Genomic DNA, 14,164 nt, shown 5'->3' with positions numbered 1-14,164 from the left:
ACATCTCTGATTATCGAACACCACAGAAGTCAGTCTCAATCTGAGCAAACATGAGGTTATATTGTTAGAAGTATGAAAGCACATGAGAGAGACAGAGCTTCACTTGCTCATAAGCACACATGCTCACCATTCAGTCTTAATGAATGGCTTGCTACAAATGTAGAAAGAATTCAAGAATCTGCTTCCACTGTTGTCTTTTGAGCAACATCACGTCGTTCATTGCAGAGCGATATTCCAGGCAACCTAAAGGTCCTCCAGAGAAGAGCTTCTGGCATTGAGCTCTGTGGTTGAACACACAAACACACACCTTATTTCTTGTGCCAAAAAATATGGCCTTTTTTACTCTTAATTCTTTTTTCTCCTCATATCTCTGCACTCTCCACAAAGAACTTCAGCTAAATTTCTCCTGAAGTACTGGGCTCATGGGAAAACATAAGGCAAATTAAAAACATACTTCTGCAGATAAACCAGCCCTTCCAAAACTGTGCTCAGAGGTGTAAATGTTTAGTCATGCTGAGAAGCTATGATGTTTGAAGTAATGATCAGATCCCTTAGAGCTAAGGAAACGTCACTAGACACTGCACTGTCCTCTTCAGATTTATTTATTTTTTTAAGTGATCATTTATTTTGAAATACATTAATTCAGTTACCTGTTAAAAAAAACAGGAGGGAAGGAGGAACTAAAAATTAGGCTTACAAGCTCTCTGATACACTTGGCAAGGTCCACAGCACTGAAAAAGATGCATTAATGTATTCTTTTAGCTTGATATGTACATATAGGGAAATACTAGTAACTGTTACTCACAGAAATCAAGCTCAGCATTGCAACATTTTGCCTTAATTTTGATCAGATTCAAAGCTTCATATCTTAAATGAACTTCTTCCCCTAACAGTTTTGTGCCCATAAAGAACTGTCTTATAGGACACGGGAAAGTAATTTCCAGACATTTTTGTCTAATTTGCCAATAATAAACTGAAAATATATACCGAAGGGATAAAACAGTAAAAGAACAGTTAACTTGGCACTGAAAAAAATACTTTGATTTCAATAATCCCATCTGAGAAATCTCTTCTTTAGGAAGAGACTGTAAATATTTCAGAAGGAACATTTCACATGACAGACCCTGAGATGCAGATTAATGGTTCAAGGTTAGCACTTGGATACCCTAGTACCTGTTATTACATGTGTGAAGCCAAAACAAGAAGTCTCTCCATCTATTTACAGACATATTTAGACTGGGATTGGCATTGTTGAGTTCCCACTAATTCTTGAGCAAGGACAACTGAAAATATGCTCACAGCAACCTTTCAGCTGCTGGAGACTGCTCCCAGCTCATTCGATGTTTCAAATATAAGAAATGAAGGGAAGAAAAAAAAGCAAAAAATCAATGTAAAGGTAACTACCTGCATCAATTCATTATTGTTTCCAAATATCATCATACAAATATAAGCTGGGTCTCTGTAACTCACTAGAACTAAGGGACAACTGCTCTTTGAACAAAACAGAATCAGTCTCTTCTGACTGTGGGTACAAAGATGATGAGCCCAGTCCTGCTGCAGACAGAGCATAATTGCTTGCCAGAGTGCTCAATCTTTTGTATTCCAGAGATGAAACGATGTGCCTGTCAACCTCTCAACATCAGTGGCAAAATCCTGGTCCACATTATGCTCTTAGGTAGACAGCACAGTATGTAAATGGTCATTCACAGGTGTGTGGAAAACATGCTGTATGGCTGTAACTTTGCAAGCGACCCTTGGCCTTTGGTTTCTATACTGCAGCTTCAGTCACAAATATGTGAGGATTAACACAGAACAACACTGAATTCCCTATGTGAATACAGAACATTTGCTGCATTGCGGTCTCTCACCCATGGTTTGCGTGTCACCCTTCAAAATGAAGAGAAACACAACTCCTACAATACGTGCTGCACTCCCAGCTCTTGTTTGTCTGGCATGCCTAAGTAACACTGGGATCTGACAGCAGATTTGTAACTGCTATGTTGTGAGAAAATGTGCCCAGCAGCAAGAAGAAAGACTTTGCCCTGCGCTTGCTCTGCACCTAGGAGCACACGGGGCTACAATACCAAGGTTGAAAGAGAAGACGTTGTTGCAGAGAGCTCTGCTCACAGGAATCCTGCAAGAATCTGGTGATAAGACAGAAGTGAGGCTGCAGTACACCCTGCTTGTTGCCATACAAGCATAGGCTTGTACACTGCACAAAACAAACTATATACACGCCCTTCAAAGGCCAAAAACATTTGCTTTTGCTCCAATCCCATAGTGGGTGCAGGAGAGGACTGCTCTGTCCCCAAGGGGCAGAGCCACATTAGAGTAGCTCCAGGAGACAGCTCTCAACAAAGAAAGGCCAAACAGCTGCAGAAGCAGTGATCTTCCAAGTGGCCTAATTATATTTGTGCGTGCAGGTGGGAGCTAAAAGGCTTTTAACCTGGAGCTGTGACCCAGGGCGGCCCCGGCACAATTACAGGCAGCATTTCCTGACCGCTGTGACCCAGGCTGGGCCAGCTGCAGCATCTCCCAGAGGTGGCAGTGACTGACAGTGCTGGAGCACATGGGATGAAGGCAGCACGCTTGTGCATAAGTCCTCTTCAATTATTAAGCACTTTAACTCTTTAACAAAGAAAGAACAAACCAAACAATGTAAAACATTGAACAGCGCACAGCGTTCTTACTCAGGTCTGAACATCTATACAATTTTCTACCTTTTTTTTTTTTTAAAGCAGAGCCTATTTATGTCTGACACAACAGTGTTGGATGTTAACTGAACAGCTTGTTATACAGGGGGATCCATTTTCACAACATTTTTATGGATTTATTTACTTACACCCCCCCCCTCTACTATAAATGCTCACTGTGAATCTCCCAAATCCTGAACATTTTGGGCTTCTTGAGAGATGCAATTTCTAATCACTCAGGTGCAACAACAGTGGAAACACACCAACAAAGAAAACAGCCACATGGCCCACAAGGTTGATTATGGCTTATCAGCTTTATCAGTGCTGCTATTGTTTCTTCAGAGCTAAAAACACAGTGTAGGTATGCAGCTAATAAAAGCTGTCAGTATGCAAGCCTGATAATGTACACACACATCCCCACACACAGGGAACTACTCCTTATTACTGTCACAAGCACTGGGAATATTTCCATCATGGTAAAAAATAACAAGAGCTCCACTCACATTCAACATTTAAGCACCAGCTTGTTGAACAAGGACAGGTTTAACAAAACTGTCACACCTTTAAGATGTTCCTGGTTGCATATTAGTTGCACTTTACTAAGCTTATTGCAAGTTTTCACAGAACCATGAATTTCCAAAGGACTCAAATCATAAACTTGAGGTGAATTCACAATACTGGGACATTCACACACACACACACACACACACACACACGAGTTAAGGGACCTCTGAACCATTTGAGCACTCACCAGTTCCAAACACTGCCGGTGTCCGTATGCAGCAGCATAATGCACAGTGTTGTACCCCTCTTTGTCTTGGATGGATGGATTGGCATCATTCTGTAGAAGGAACTCCAGACACCTGTGAACAATGCATTAGTTTAAATGAGAATTCTCAATATTTAACAGATTTATCCCTCACTGCAGGTAGGAGTGGCGCTGCAGACAAGCAGCCCATTTGGTGTTTCTAACACCGCTCCAAAGCATTTACAGGTTTCCCTCCTGTTCACCAACTGCTTCCCACATTCAACTTTTTTGTTTTGTTTTGTTAAACATAAGATCCCCCCCTCATCTTTGAAGATCTTCCAAAATGTTAAACCCCACCTTTGCTGCTACTCTAGATTCCAAAATGGCCTTTATTAAAAGACTGAAAGAAAACTCTGTACCATGATGTAAACAGCCCATTTCAGAAAGCCAGAACTGCTATTATATGCAAATTCTCTAGCCACACTGTTGGCCTCCAACCACATACTACAGCAAAATAAAAATTGGATTTTACTGAGTTAATTTCCCAGCATGTATGTATATAAATATATTTTCTTCTTTCCCGGCATTTTTTCCCAAAAGATCCCATATTTTCTTCTCAGCTCCTATCATTTTTTCTTACACCACCAAGAAAACATCATCTTGTCATTATTACATTCTTCAGTAACTTGTAATTGTTAGTGACTATAAGCTGTCATACAAAAAAGAGGATTTTTAAAATGAGAAATAATCAATACACAGCTATATGAAAATGCTAGTCCAAGCAAATACAATGAAGCAGCCATTAGCTAACTTATCTTTGCAACATACATACTCAATGCAAAGTATTAAAACAGCGCATGTTACTGATGAATTATTAAATTACTGAAGCTATTTATTTTCCATTAAGGAAGAGCAACAAGCACAGAAGCAGAAATATTAGGGAATATGCACATAAAAGAGAGCACAGAGCTTTTTTTCCTTAGGTTAGCCCCCATTAAAGCCAAGCATTGTGTCTAGCAAAGCAATGAATGAGCAAAAGCAGGGTATAAGCTGCAGTGCAAAGCAATGGCTTTCTCCAGAAATGAAGTTTAACTTCTTTACTGACACCACTTACAATGCAGCTTCTTTTTCCTTCATTTCACTGGTTCTTTCAAGATCTTCAGCATTTTCATGGGAGTTACCTAAAATATTCTTTCTTCTTGACATAAATGACAAAAAAATGCAACTTATTTTCAAATATGAGTGATTCTGATGCAGTGTGCTACCCATCCCCAATCTCCTTCACATGGAGTTGACCTCTTACAGCCAAAAGTAAAAAGTTACATAAGCTTAGTGAGATTGCTACCTGGATCTGCAGATAATACGTTGCAAACAACGGAGACAACAACAGCATGGACGTTTATCATCTTCCAAGTCAGTGTCAAACAAAAAAGCCACAGAGAATTCTGGTTTCTATCAGGAACTGTTTAGTTACTAATACTGAATTAGTCTATCTTTAATCAGCTTTAGCTGTGTCGCTGACTCTTCTCACTTTCTGTGAAATGTCTTGGCAGCGCTGTGAGATATCTCAGATTCCCAGATGTCTGGTCAGATTCTTTGGATTCTTCAAAATTGCTTAGCATGTCTTCATACCCCTGCACACCCGTATCATTTTTGGCATCTCTGCTTCCCAGCTGGGTGGATGGCAGCCAGAAGATTGTGATCTGTGAGCTTATGAGCACGAGCCTGTGATTATGTATTTCCTAGGACACCAAGGCCAACACAGAATGCATGCTTCCCAATTGCTATATGATATTATACATAAGTTACCTTGGAAGGTCTGAAGGACAGTTTGCTAAATTCAATCCCTATCTAACACATGTATTCCAGACTGAATTTTGCACAGTGCAGAACAATACATTTTTTCCTTATCAGGTTATTTTCCATATGCATTTTCAAGATTTGACTTTCCTTCTGTGGATGCTTACAATAAGAGACTGCTCCACAAATCTGAGGTCTGTTTTGTTTGATGTTCACTAACTCAAAAAGAAATCTTATTTATCAATAAAAAAATCCTAACATTGTAAACATATAGACAGTACTCATGTACCATGTTGAAACAAGACGCTCAACCTCAAAAAAGCCACTGGAGGTAACTGTACTGAGCATATTTTCAAAGTGCTCACATAGCAAGTGAAAGCCACACTCATATTTACTTTCAGTTAACAATAAATTAGTGAGATCCTAAATACAGCATTCCCTGAACAGAGTAAGCTATCATCAGGAAAAAACAATACATACTCATAAACTTGAATAATCTATTTAATTTAAAATGCCCACGTTGTTTCCCCTGCAGGAAAGGAGTATTTTCTGAAGTCCATAAGCAACAACACTTACCAAATCAGCTGAAACAGTAGGGCAACCTGGTTGCACAAAGACTTCTCTCTGATCATTAACTGCCCACATTCAAAGTTAAATGATTTTGAATATTCTTTGGACTAAGACTCTCCAACTTTGAGAGTTTGCCATTGTTCAGCAGAAAAAAAATAAATATGCTGACCTACAAAATCACGGACTGTAAATAACATCTCATCTAACAAGGCTTCTTCAAAAACATCTCCAACTGGAAAATTTAATGAGAAGACAACATCAGAATCAATTTAGGTTGAGACTCTGAGGGCAAAGAAGGCCAAACATTCCTACCAATGCTCAGAGTCTGACTAACCTAAGATATTTATTTATTTTTTAAATTTAAAGTTATCATTGGAAGCAACTATACCCTAAAGTTAGCCAAAAGGTTGTTTACATGCAGGAGTATAACTATAAATAGTCAAAAGCTGAAAATACACTGAATCACAATTCTCAACACCCCAAGTAACATCACACCCTGGCAAGCTTTAATTAGAAACAGCCATTGGTGAAAGCCTTCCTACAAGCCTACTCAGCATGCAATCCCAAAAACAGTCCTCTGAAGATCCTGATGCCTCCTTACCAGTACCATTCTGGTTTTACAATGACAGGGAAGACATTTTTGATACCAGTATTATCACAGCAAATGAAGCAAATGGTGAAGAAGCTACTGACGTACACCTATGGTATCCAAACCTCTGCTATGAGCTTAAGGAGAAGTCTCCCAAAAGTGCTTTTGGGGTGGTATTCTGCTGGGAATAAACCATACTTTTTATGTTTTGGTTTGGTTTTTGTTCCCTCCTTTTAACCAGACCTCACTATATAAGAAACCAGGAAAATAGTTCCTGAGAGTCAGAAGGAAAGAGACAGATAGGATGGGATGACTTAAAATAAATACAGGTCCCTACCAGTTTTAATATAAAAAAGGATAACTGAGGCTGTTTCATGCAGTATGTTATAGAAAAGAGATTGCCAAAATATGCAGAAACTATTCAGTAACCTCCAGATATTTAAGTTTTGCAGCTGTTTTCTCCTTCCAAACTTTTCTCAGAAGAACAGTTCTGCATTTTGCCAAAGAATATTCCCAGGCCTCTCTCTCTTTAGTCTCTAGAAAGCAACCTATTTGCAGAAGGTAAGAGTTTTTATCAGTTCTGACAGTGGAGAGAGTAATGGGTAGATCTATCTTGCTTTTGCCAGAAAGTCTATCAGAATGGCCAACTATCACTGCAGTCCACCTGGGAAAACGCCTGCTGTCTCTTTTTCCATTCCTTCTGATGGACTTGCAAAGCAGACACAAAACTCTCTGAGCTTTCCCTTGTGAGTAAACCACACAGAAGAAGAAAGAAGACAGTATGTAGTAAAAATAGTTCATTAGGACAGAGGGGGTGTAAAATCATGTGTTACTTCAAAGGTAAACTGCAGGGCTGAGGTGCCGCATCACCTGAAGATCTGGCTTACAGGCACAGCAGTTCAATGTGGAATTAATGCATGCATCTGAGAGAAATTCCTGTGCCAGCAGGGTCATTTTTTTGTTCAAATGGCACAGAGTCATGAAGAGAATAGAACATTTGATTTGGAAAAGCACTGAACAAGAAACACAAACAGGCTCTCTTACTTTCGGTCCATGTCAGAAGCAGCAGCATAGTGCAAAGGGGTGCGTCCCCAGTCATCAGTTTCATTAATATTGGCTCCTGTGGTCACCAGTGTCTCAATACAGTGGAAATGACAATTTGCAGCTGCATAGTGCAAAGGTGTCCTAGAATGTAAGTGACAGTTTGTTACCTTGTATTCCAACATGCACTGCTAAGGATAACAATAAACCTTAACTACTGCTGCATTCCCACAGACTTCCAGCAGTCAAAATCAGCACATTACCACGGTGAAATTCAAAGCTTCACATATTTAACAAATTACTGTGTTACTAGGAAGTTTTGATACTCTTACCAAGCTTAAGAGCATACAGATCCACACTCTGCATCTTGCAAGCAACCTGTTCCCACCAAGAGCCTCTGCTACTGCTCTGCATTCGCACTACATTACTTCAGCTGGGAGTCAGGGCAGAGCACAACAGCCCTTGCAGCACCTTGATCAGTGGGAGCTGCTATAGCTCTCAGAGAACCATACCAACTGAACAGAGTAACTGAGGCTTTGTTATTCCCTCTCTTACAGTTACCTTTCTTTTTTAAAAAATAACACATATATAAACTTCTTCTTTAAGCCTAACTTGCATTGTATTATCATGCTTTTTTTTTTTTTTTTTTTTTTATTATTATTATGAGCACACGATCAAAGCTTTAAAAGCTTCTTTGTCCATTGGAGAAAAGTGAACTTGGTTTCACTGCAGCCTGATAATCTACTGCTGTGCAGCACCCCTCAGCAGCACTGGTGATGTGAGCCTCAGCACCTCTGCCAAACTCAACTCCTTGCTTTGGTTCTGCTCACTCCAGCTGCTCAGCATCAGCCCACAGAGGCAACGCCACTCCAGACAAAGAAACTACAGTTGGGACTCAGCTCCAAAATCAGCTCAGTGTGGGCAGGCTCAGCAGCACCAGAGGTGGATGGAGATGTGGGGGATCCCATCGCTGACAAATTCCAAAGCCCAAGAAGAGATCCATTGTGCAGGGAAGCTCAGCACACCCACTTCAAAGGCCAAATGTTATTCAGAGAGAGTTCGAATCATCAGGACAACTGCCAGCGGGGCTGAAACTTGCACAGGCTCTATCGGCTACACAGATATGCTCAACTAGTTTAAATTCATTCATCCCCTAATATAATCTACTTTTATTTTGGTGGAGGTTGTAAAAAACAAACAAACAGATATCAAGGACAGCTCTGCTTCGCACAAGAACACAGTAAATTTTACTGACATATCTGACACACTTCTACCAAGTATATTCAGAGGACGTGAATGATAATCACTGCTGTCTCTCTACCATGGAGTACTGCCCACAGTGCCTGAGCCATGCTGGACCCTTTTCAACTGTAGTTCCTTTATGCTAGTTCAGTGACAAAGCCATAAATCCTCCAAAAGTGTTCATCAGCCTCTTGAAGCACCCGTGGCTTTTTCTATGTTTCCTCCAAAGAACCAGACATCCCAGCAGTAGTTCAGGAGAATTTCTGCAGTGTTTTCAGTTCAAACAGACCTACTATCATCAGCCATTTAATGTGAATCACCTTTCTGATCTAAAGCAACTGTGCATACATCCATCATGGTTTGCAGCTTCATAAGAAGCAAGAAACCCAAATATGTGCCTCACTGCTATAGCTGAGGGTGGATGATACCACACCCGTTATGGGGCTGTAGATCTATCAGTGTGTGATGGCACAGCCTGATGCCACAATGTGCCAAACCAAATAGTGCTATTAAGTCAGCTACAGCTCTTCTCCCATACCAATTCCACCAGTAGGCTTTGGGGAACCTGGTTTGGAAAACATCTGCCTTGTTGAAAAACACAGAACAAAACACCAGACAGATATTCTGCAGCAATCAAAGAGTGAAACCCATTTCTGGCATAGCAACACTCTTAACAACACTTCATATGGAGGAGAAAACAGTATAAAAAAAAAAAAAGTAAAAGGGTAGGAAGCACATCAAATAGCAGCATAGCAGCAGTCCTTCCCATCATAACCCAGGTGCTGACTTGGGCACATAAGCACAAGAATTCAGGCAATAAGAAAAGCAATAAGGAAAAAAAAAAAACAACAGTGATATTTTTAAAACAGAAAGTTCAAGAGGATGGGATGGCTTTTACGTATTTAATGAAGTCTGCACCTGTTTGTTTGGCATATAACTGTAGCAGCAGCTTTGCAGGGAATGTCAAACTCCTACTTTATTTTACTGCCATTGTTCATGGAACACATGATATCCAGACTGAGGCAGTCTTTCATCCTTGCCTGCTAGATTTTTTTTTTAAATGAGTTTCAGTATTTACGTACCTCCCACGTTTGTCCTTCTTATTAAAATCTGCTCCACTGCTTTGCAAAAGTTTTATACATTCAACGTTACTGAAAAGAGAAGAAAACCAAAGCATGAACAAAGCAGAAGCTTACATCTTGGTTGTCTCCCTCCCTCCAAAAGGAAAAAGGTGGTGTTTTTTGTTTGTTTGTTTGTTTACTATTTGCAGTGCAAAATCAGGATATGGCTAACTATAACCTGAAATCCAGTCACAGCAAACAGAAAGTGAAGTTTCAGAAATTATTTCCTTTGTTTCTAGAGAACCTCAGACTCCTGCAGAAGAAAAATTAATTTTCTGAAGAGAAAGCAGTAAATATGATATGAATTCATTGCATTTGGAGATTTTTAAAGGGGGCTGTACTCTAACGCTTCCCACGCTGGAATGGTATTTTATGAGAGGACTTTTAAAGTTGGTGCTAGCTGATAAAATGCCAGTCTAATAATGAAGAGGTGACATTTAACGAAATCCACCCCCTCTTGCAAAGCTGCAATGGTGTGCTAAAATCCTGTTTACTTTAGTGAGATTCCATACAAGAGTTACTTTTAGGTTTATCCTCAAATCATTTGTTGGCAATTGATAGATTTAAGCATGTCTTCATGTGCTTTGCTGAATAAGGAGCATAATTGTCACATTAACATTGCTTTTATATAAGCAGATGAGTTAGACTCCATTGCTTTTCTCTTTTTTCATCTGTTGAAAGAATTCACCACATCCTAACTTCATCTAATTTAAAGCCAGGTGGTTTTTAGTTAAATATATATATATATATATATATAATAGCTGATTACCCATCTATTTTGTAGTTCAAGAGAATAAATGTAAGACTCCAAGCCAGAAAACAACATAAAGAAGTACAGCACTTTCCAAGACTTCTTTGTCATTAACAGGGGCAATAAATCATTCTGTTCGCAATCAAAATGAGCAAGCCCTTAAAGTATGTCCTCCTCCTCAAGCCCATACAACTCCCATTAATGTAATGGGAGTAACAGGTAAGTGCTAGGAAAAAAAACAATATTTTTTGCATAGCTCCAACTCCAAGAAAAAAAAAAAGACTGGATGCAGAATGTTGGCATAAGTTCATCCCTATTCAAAATTGCTATTCCATAAAATAACTGCAAAACACTCATCACAACATACTAAAAATAGATGTTAGTGATGACAATTGTAGTAAGCCACTGGAAAAATACAGCTTATTTTCATAAGCCACTTCTGCTTCTTGTGAAATTTCTCCTTCGTTCCTTTTTGGACTTTCAGGTTGTTTTTATTATTCTTTTGGGGTGCAGCCTTATCAAAGGGATAGTATCTGAAGTGTACTATAATCCCCACTGAAGCAAGGGTCACACCTCCTTCATTAATTAACAGAAGACAAGTATCTACAAGAATAATACCATAAAAATAATATAGCCAGCATTTGGATCAATTTCATTAAGTGTTTGTAATAATGACAATTTTGTGATATATGCCTTTTAATGCAGGAAGAAAAACAACTTCCAGAAAGACTGCCAAGTATGGACCACGGATGACCATTTCTGCTTGCTATCATCATAGAGAATCCAAGGTGGTTGTAACCAAGGCTCCATTTCAGCTGTTTTCTGAGCCATAAAGTCCTCAACAGAAGAGTCAAAACTCAATGCTTGCCAAACGTTTTCCCCATTTGCTATGCTTACTTCACAGAGCTCCACTGACAATAATTTGGAAATATTTAACTTACTGGCTGCTATATTTACAACATAAATTGATACATTTCAGCTTTCATTTGTTTTAATTTTCAGGCTCTGGGCAGAAATACATCATCCTGAAAAGATAACAATATTGGCCTTCTAATTTGGTGGAGCTTTTTAATTCCATTTTCAAACTTGCACCTGAGAATTGGGAGGGAGATGAGCTGCGTTTGGACTCCAATGTTGCATGCTCAAGTACAAGGCAGCAAACATCAGTGCAATCACAAGTCAGCTGTTTGTTGTTGAGATCAGACCATCTTCTTTGTTTTGCAAGCAAGCACCATGAGCATAAGGGCAGTGGCAAAATACCATCCCAGATGACCCCAATTTGACATTTGTGGCTGGCACAGCTGAATTGGTATGCCCCAAATCTGCAATGGAACTACAAAATAAGTTGTAACAGCTATAGTCTGTGTATATTCTGTAGTCACAACTACTCACCCTCCTGCAGCGGCAGCGTGGAGGCACGTTCTTCCAAAACTATCAGGGGTGTCTATTTCAAAGCCTGCAGACAGCACGTGCTCATTACTAAACAAGGACACTATGCTATACTTTTGTCCTAGTTAAACCACAAGAAACATTGCAGAGACAGAAAAATCAGTTAGTTAGAAAAAAACAGAACACAAGCAACTACAGTCAGAAAAAGGTTGTCACAGAAATGGCGAGCGGCTGCTCCACTTTGGCAGCTCTATAAAAAGAGCTGCAAAGTCAACAAGAACTTAGTTCCACATCCAGCTCTGCACCACATCCCTAGTGAAAAGCATGTGGCAGGCATTTAGGAGGCAGATAGCTGAGAGAACTGCGACAGCAGGACATGAAGACAGAAAACATGAAGAAATAAGAAAAACCACAGAGTCAGCCTGAACACGAAACAGGGCCAATTCTATTGTGTGTGGCTTTTAGACTGGCTTTAGTTTTTGGAAAGAGGCTTTAGTTTTTGGAAAGAGGCTTCCAGGAGCATGCAGGGATAGACATAAAGACACATAAGATAAAGCCTGGCAGTGGTAACTCTGGTCACCCAGAAGTTTTGTTCTCCATCCTGATCTGCTGGTCAAGGTCAAAGCATACCAGTAAAGGGGTATACAATTATTATTTTTCACATTTTTTTTACACTCTACAGGACTCAAGCTTATGGGAAAAAAAAAAAAAAAAAAAAAAAAAAAAAGTAGTTGTAGGATACTTTGTATGTTAAGCAATGAAACAATTTTTTTTAGGAAAGAAAATGATCTGCCCTGTTTTTAGATGGGTTTTTGTTTTATCTATCTATTTATTTATTTTTAACACAGATGAATTCTTGCCTGGAAAAAAAGAGATTTGGCCTCTGATAACTGTCCCTTTTAAAACAGTTGGGTCAGCAAACTCCTGCTGTTTTTGCATTGGGTTCTGATGAAGAACCCAGGACTGTTCTTCAGACATGGCACCTTGCTTCTCCTCTTGTGCACATCGAATTCTGGCCAGCCTCACTCCTTTATTCTGACCAGACTGTGAAACACACTTTGGCTGTAACTAAGATACACCATCATCAGTAAGATGCCAAAACTTGAAGCCTGCACTTGCACAAGGAGGTAATTTCTTGAGCCATTTCATTGTGAACAAAATGAAAAGAACAAAACTGACACTCATACTCCTATAATTTAGAAAAGGGTCCCAAGCTTTCTTCTTCTCCCCGGTATAAAAACTCTGTGTCTGCCAGGAGAAAAGGGCTTTGTACATGAGCAGTCCAGGATGCATGGAATTACCAGCATGTCATTAGGAAAACCCTGCACACGCCATACGCCACACCAGGCAGCAGCACAGGAAGTCTTTCATTTCAACAGTTCACAACAATGAGCATAAAGGGGCTGTAAGCAGCACAGATCCATTACTGAGCTCCACCGACGCTGCTACTTTTACTTACCTGAGGACAACAATTTCCTACAGCAATCTGAGTGAGCATTCAGTGCTGCTAGGTGCAGAGGAAACATGTTGTGGATCCCACACCTGAAAGGCACAACAGCCTCATGAGATAAGGGCTTGTAAAAATACAGGTGGTATACAAACCCCACACATGAAAAGGTCCTTCCAAAGAGGCCGCATTTTTTGACCCTGCCTTGCTAATTTTATCCATATTTCCTTACTATCCTGTTCAGGAGTTAAAATTAATCCTGATACAGAAAAATCTTGGCACTATGCTTTGAACAGAATGCAGGAGGAAGGTTTCTAAAAATGTGAAATGAAAGCTTCTGTGAGGGGGATAGCAAGGGAGCAGAGTCAATCTCCCAGTGTGGGATACATAGACTTATTCACCATCTACGTATATTGCAATGGCACTCTGAGGGGTAAAAGTAAATACCAAAAGCTTCTCTGCATTGTTTGTACAATTGTTATCTTGCTTTAGATAACTCTCACTTGGGTTTTCAAAAGCTTCCTTTTCTTCCCTCACCACAGGGCTGGAGCACCAGATGACTTCACGCTTTCCTTTAGAGCACTGTGACACTTAGGGTTTTCCTCCCACACCCAAACAACTGATCATCTAATCCTGTTGGCTCCAGCTACTGTCCTCACTCACTCTTTCACTCTCTCTTCCCTTTGCATACACGACCCTCCTTTCAATTACACTATAAACTCCTCAGAGCAGACATACTGGGTCAAACAAAAAGAAAGCCAAAGCAAAACAAA

General features: G+C 39.8%; 1 protein-coding gene across 7 annotated transcripts in view; it reads right to left on the bottom strand.

Annotated features, from left to right (window-relative positions):
• The window catches only part of ANKRD44 (ankyrin repeat domain 44), a 112,559-nt gene that overhangs the window by 27,474 nt on the left and 70,921 nt on the right, over nt 1-14,164 (bottom strand). For 4 of the 7 annotated variants that reach the window (XM_031601155.2, XM_031601158.2, XM_031601157.2 and 1 more), the window contains 6 exons: nt 13,404-13,486; nt 11,948-12,011; nt 9,766-9,834; nt 7,445-7,585; nt 4,556-4,639; nt 3,445-3,556 (listed from right to left, as the gene is read on the bottom strand). In XM_031601155.2, coding sequence (XP_031457015.1) covers nt 3,445-3,556; nt 4,556-4,639; nt 7,445-7,585; nt 9,766-9,834; nt 11,948-12,011; nt 13,404-13,486 — 553 coding nt within the window. The remainder of the gene's footprint in view (nt 1-3,444; nt 3,557-4,555; nt 4,640-7,444; nt 7,586-9,765; nt 9,835-11,947; nt 12,012-13,403; nt 13,487-14,164) is intronic. The other 3 variants (XM_090144278.1, XM_090144280.1, XM_031601156.2) reach the window with 2 other exon arrangements.

Source organism: Phasianus colchicus, chromosome 7 (assembly GCF_987193195.1).
Source record: "Phasianus colchicus chromosome 7, bPhaCol1.hap1.1, whole genome shotgun sequence".
Taxonomy (NCBI): domain Eukaryota; kingdom Metazoa; phylum Chordata; class Aves; order Galliformes; family Phasianidae; genus Phasianus; species Phasianus colchicus.
Note: the sequence above shows the minus strand (reverse complement) of the source record. Positions and strands in the feature narration are given on the sequence as shown.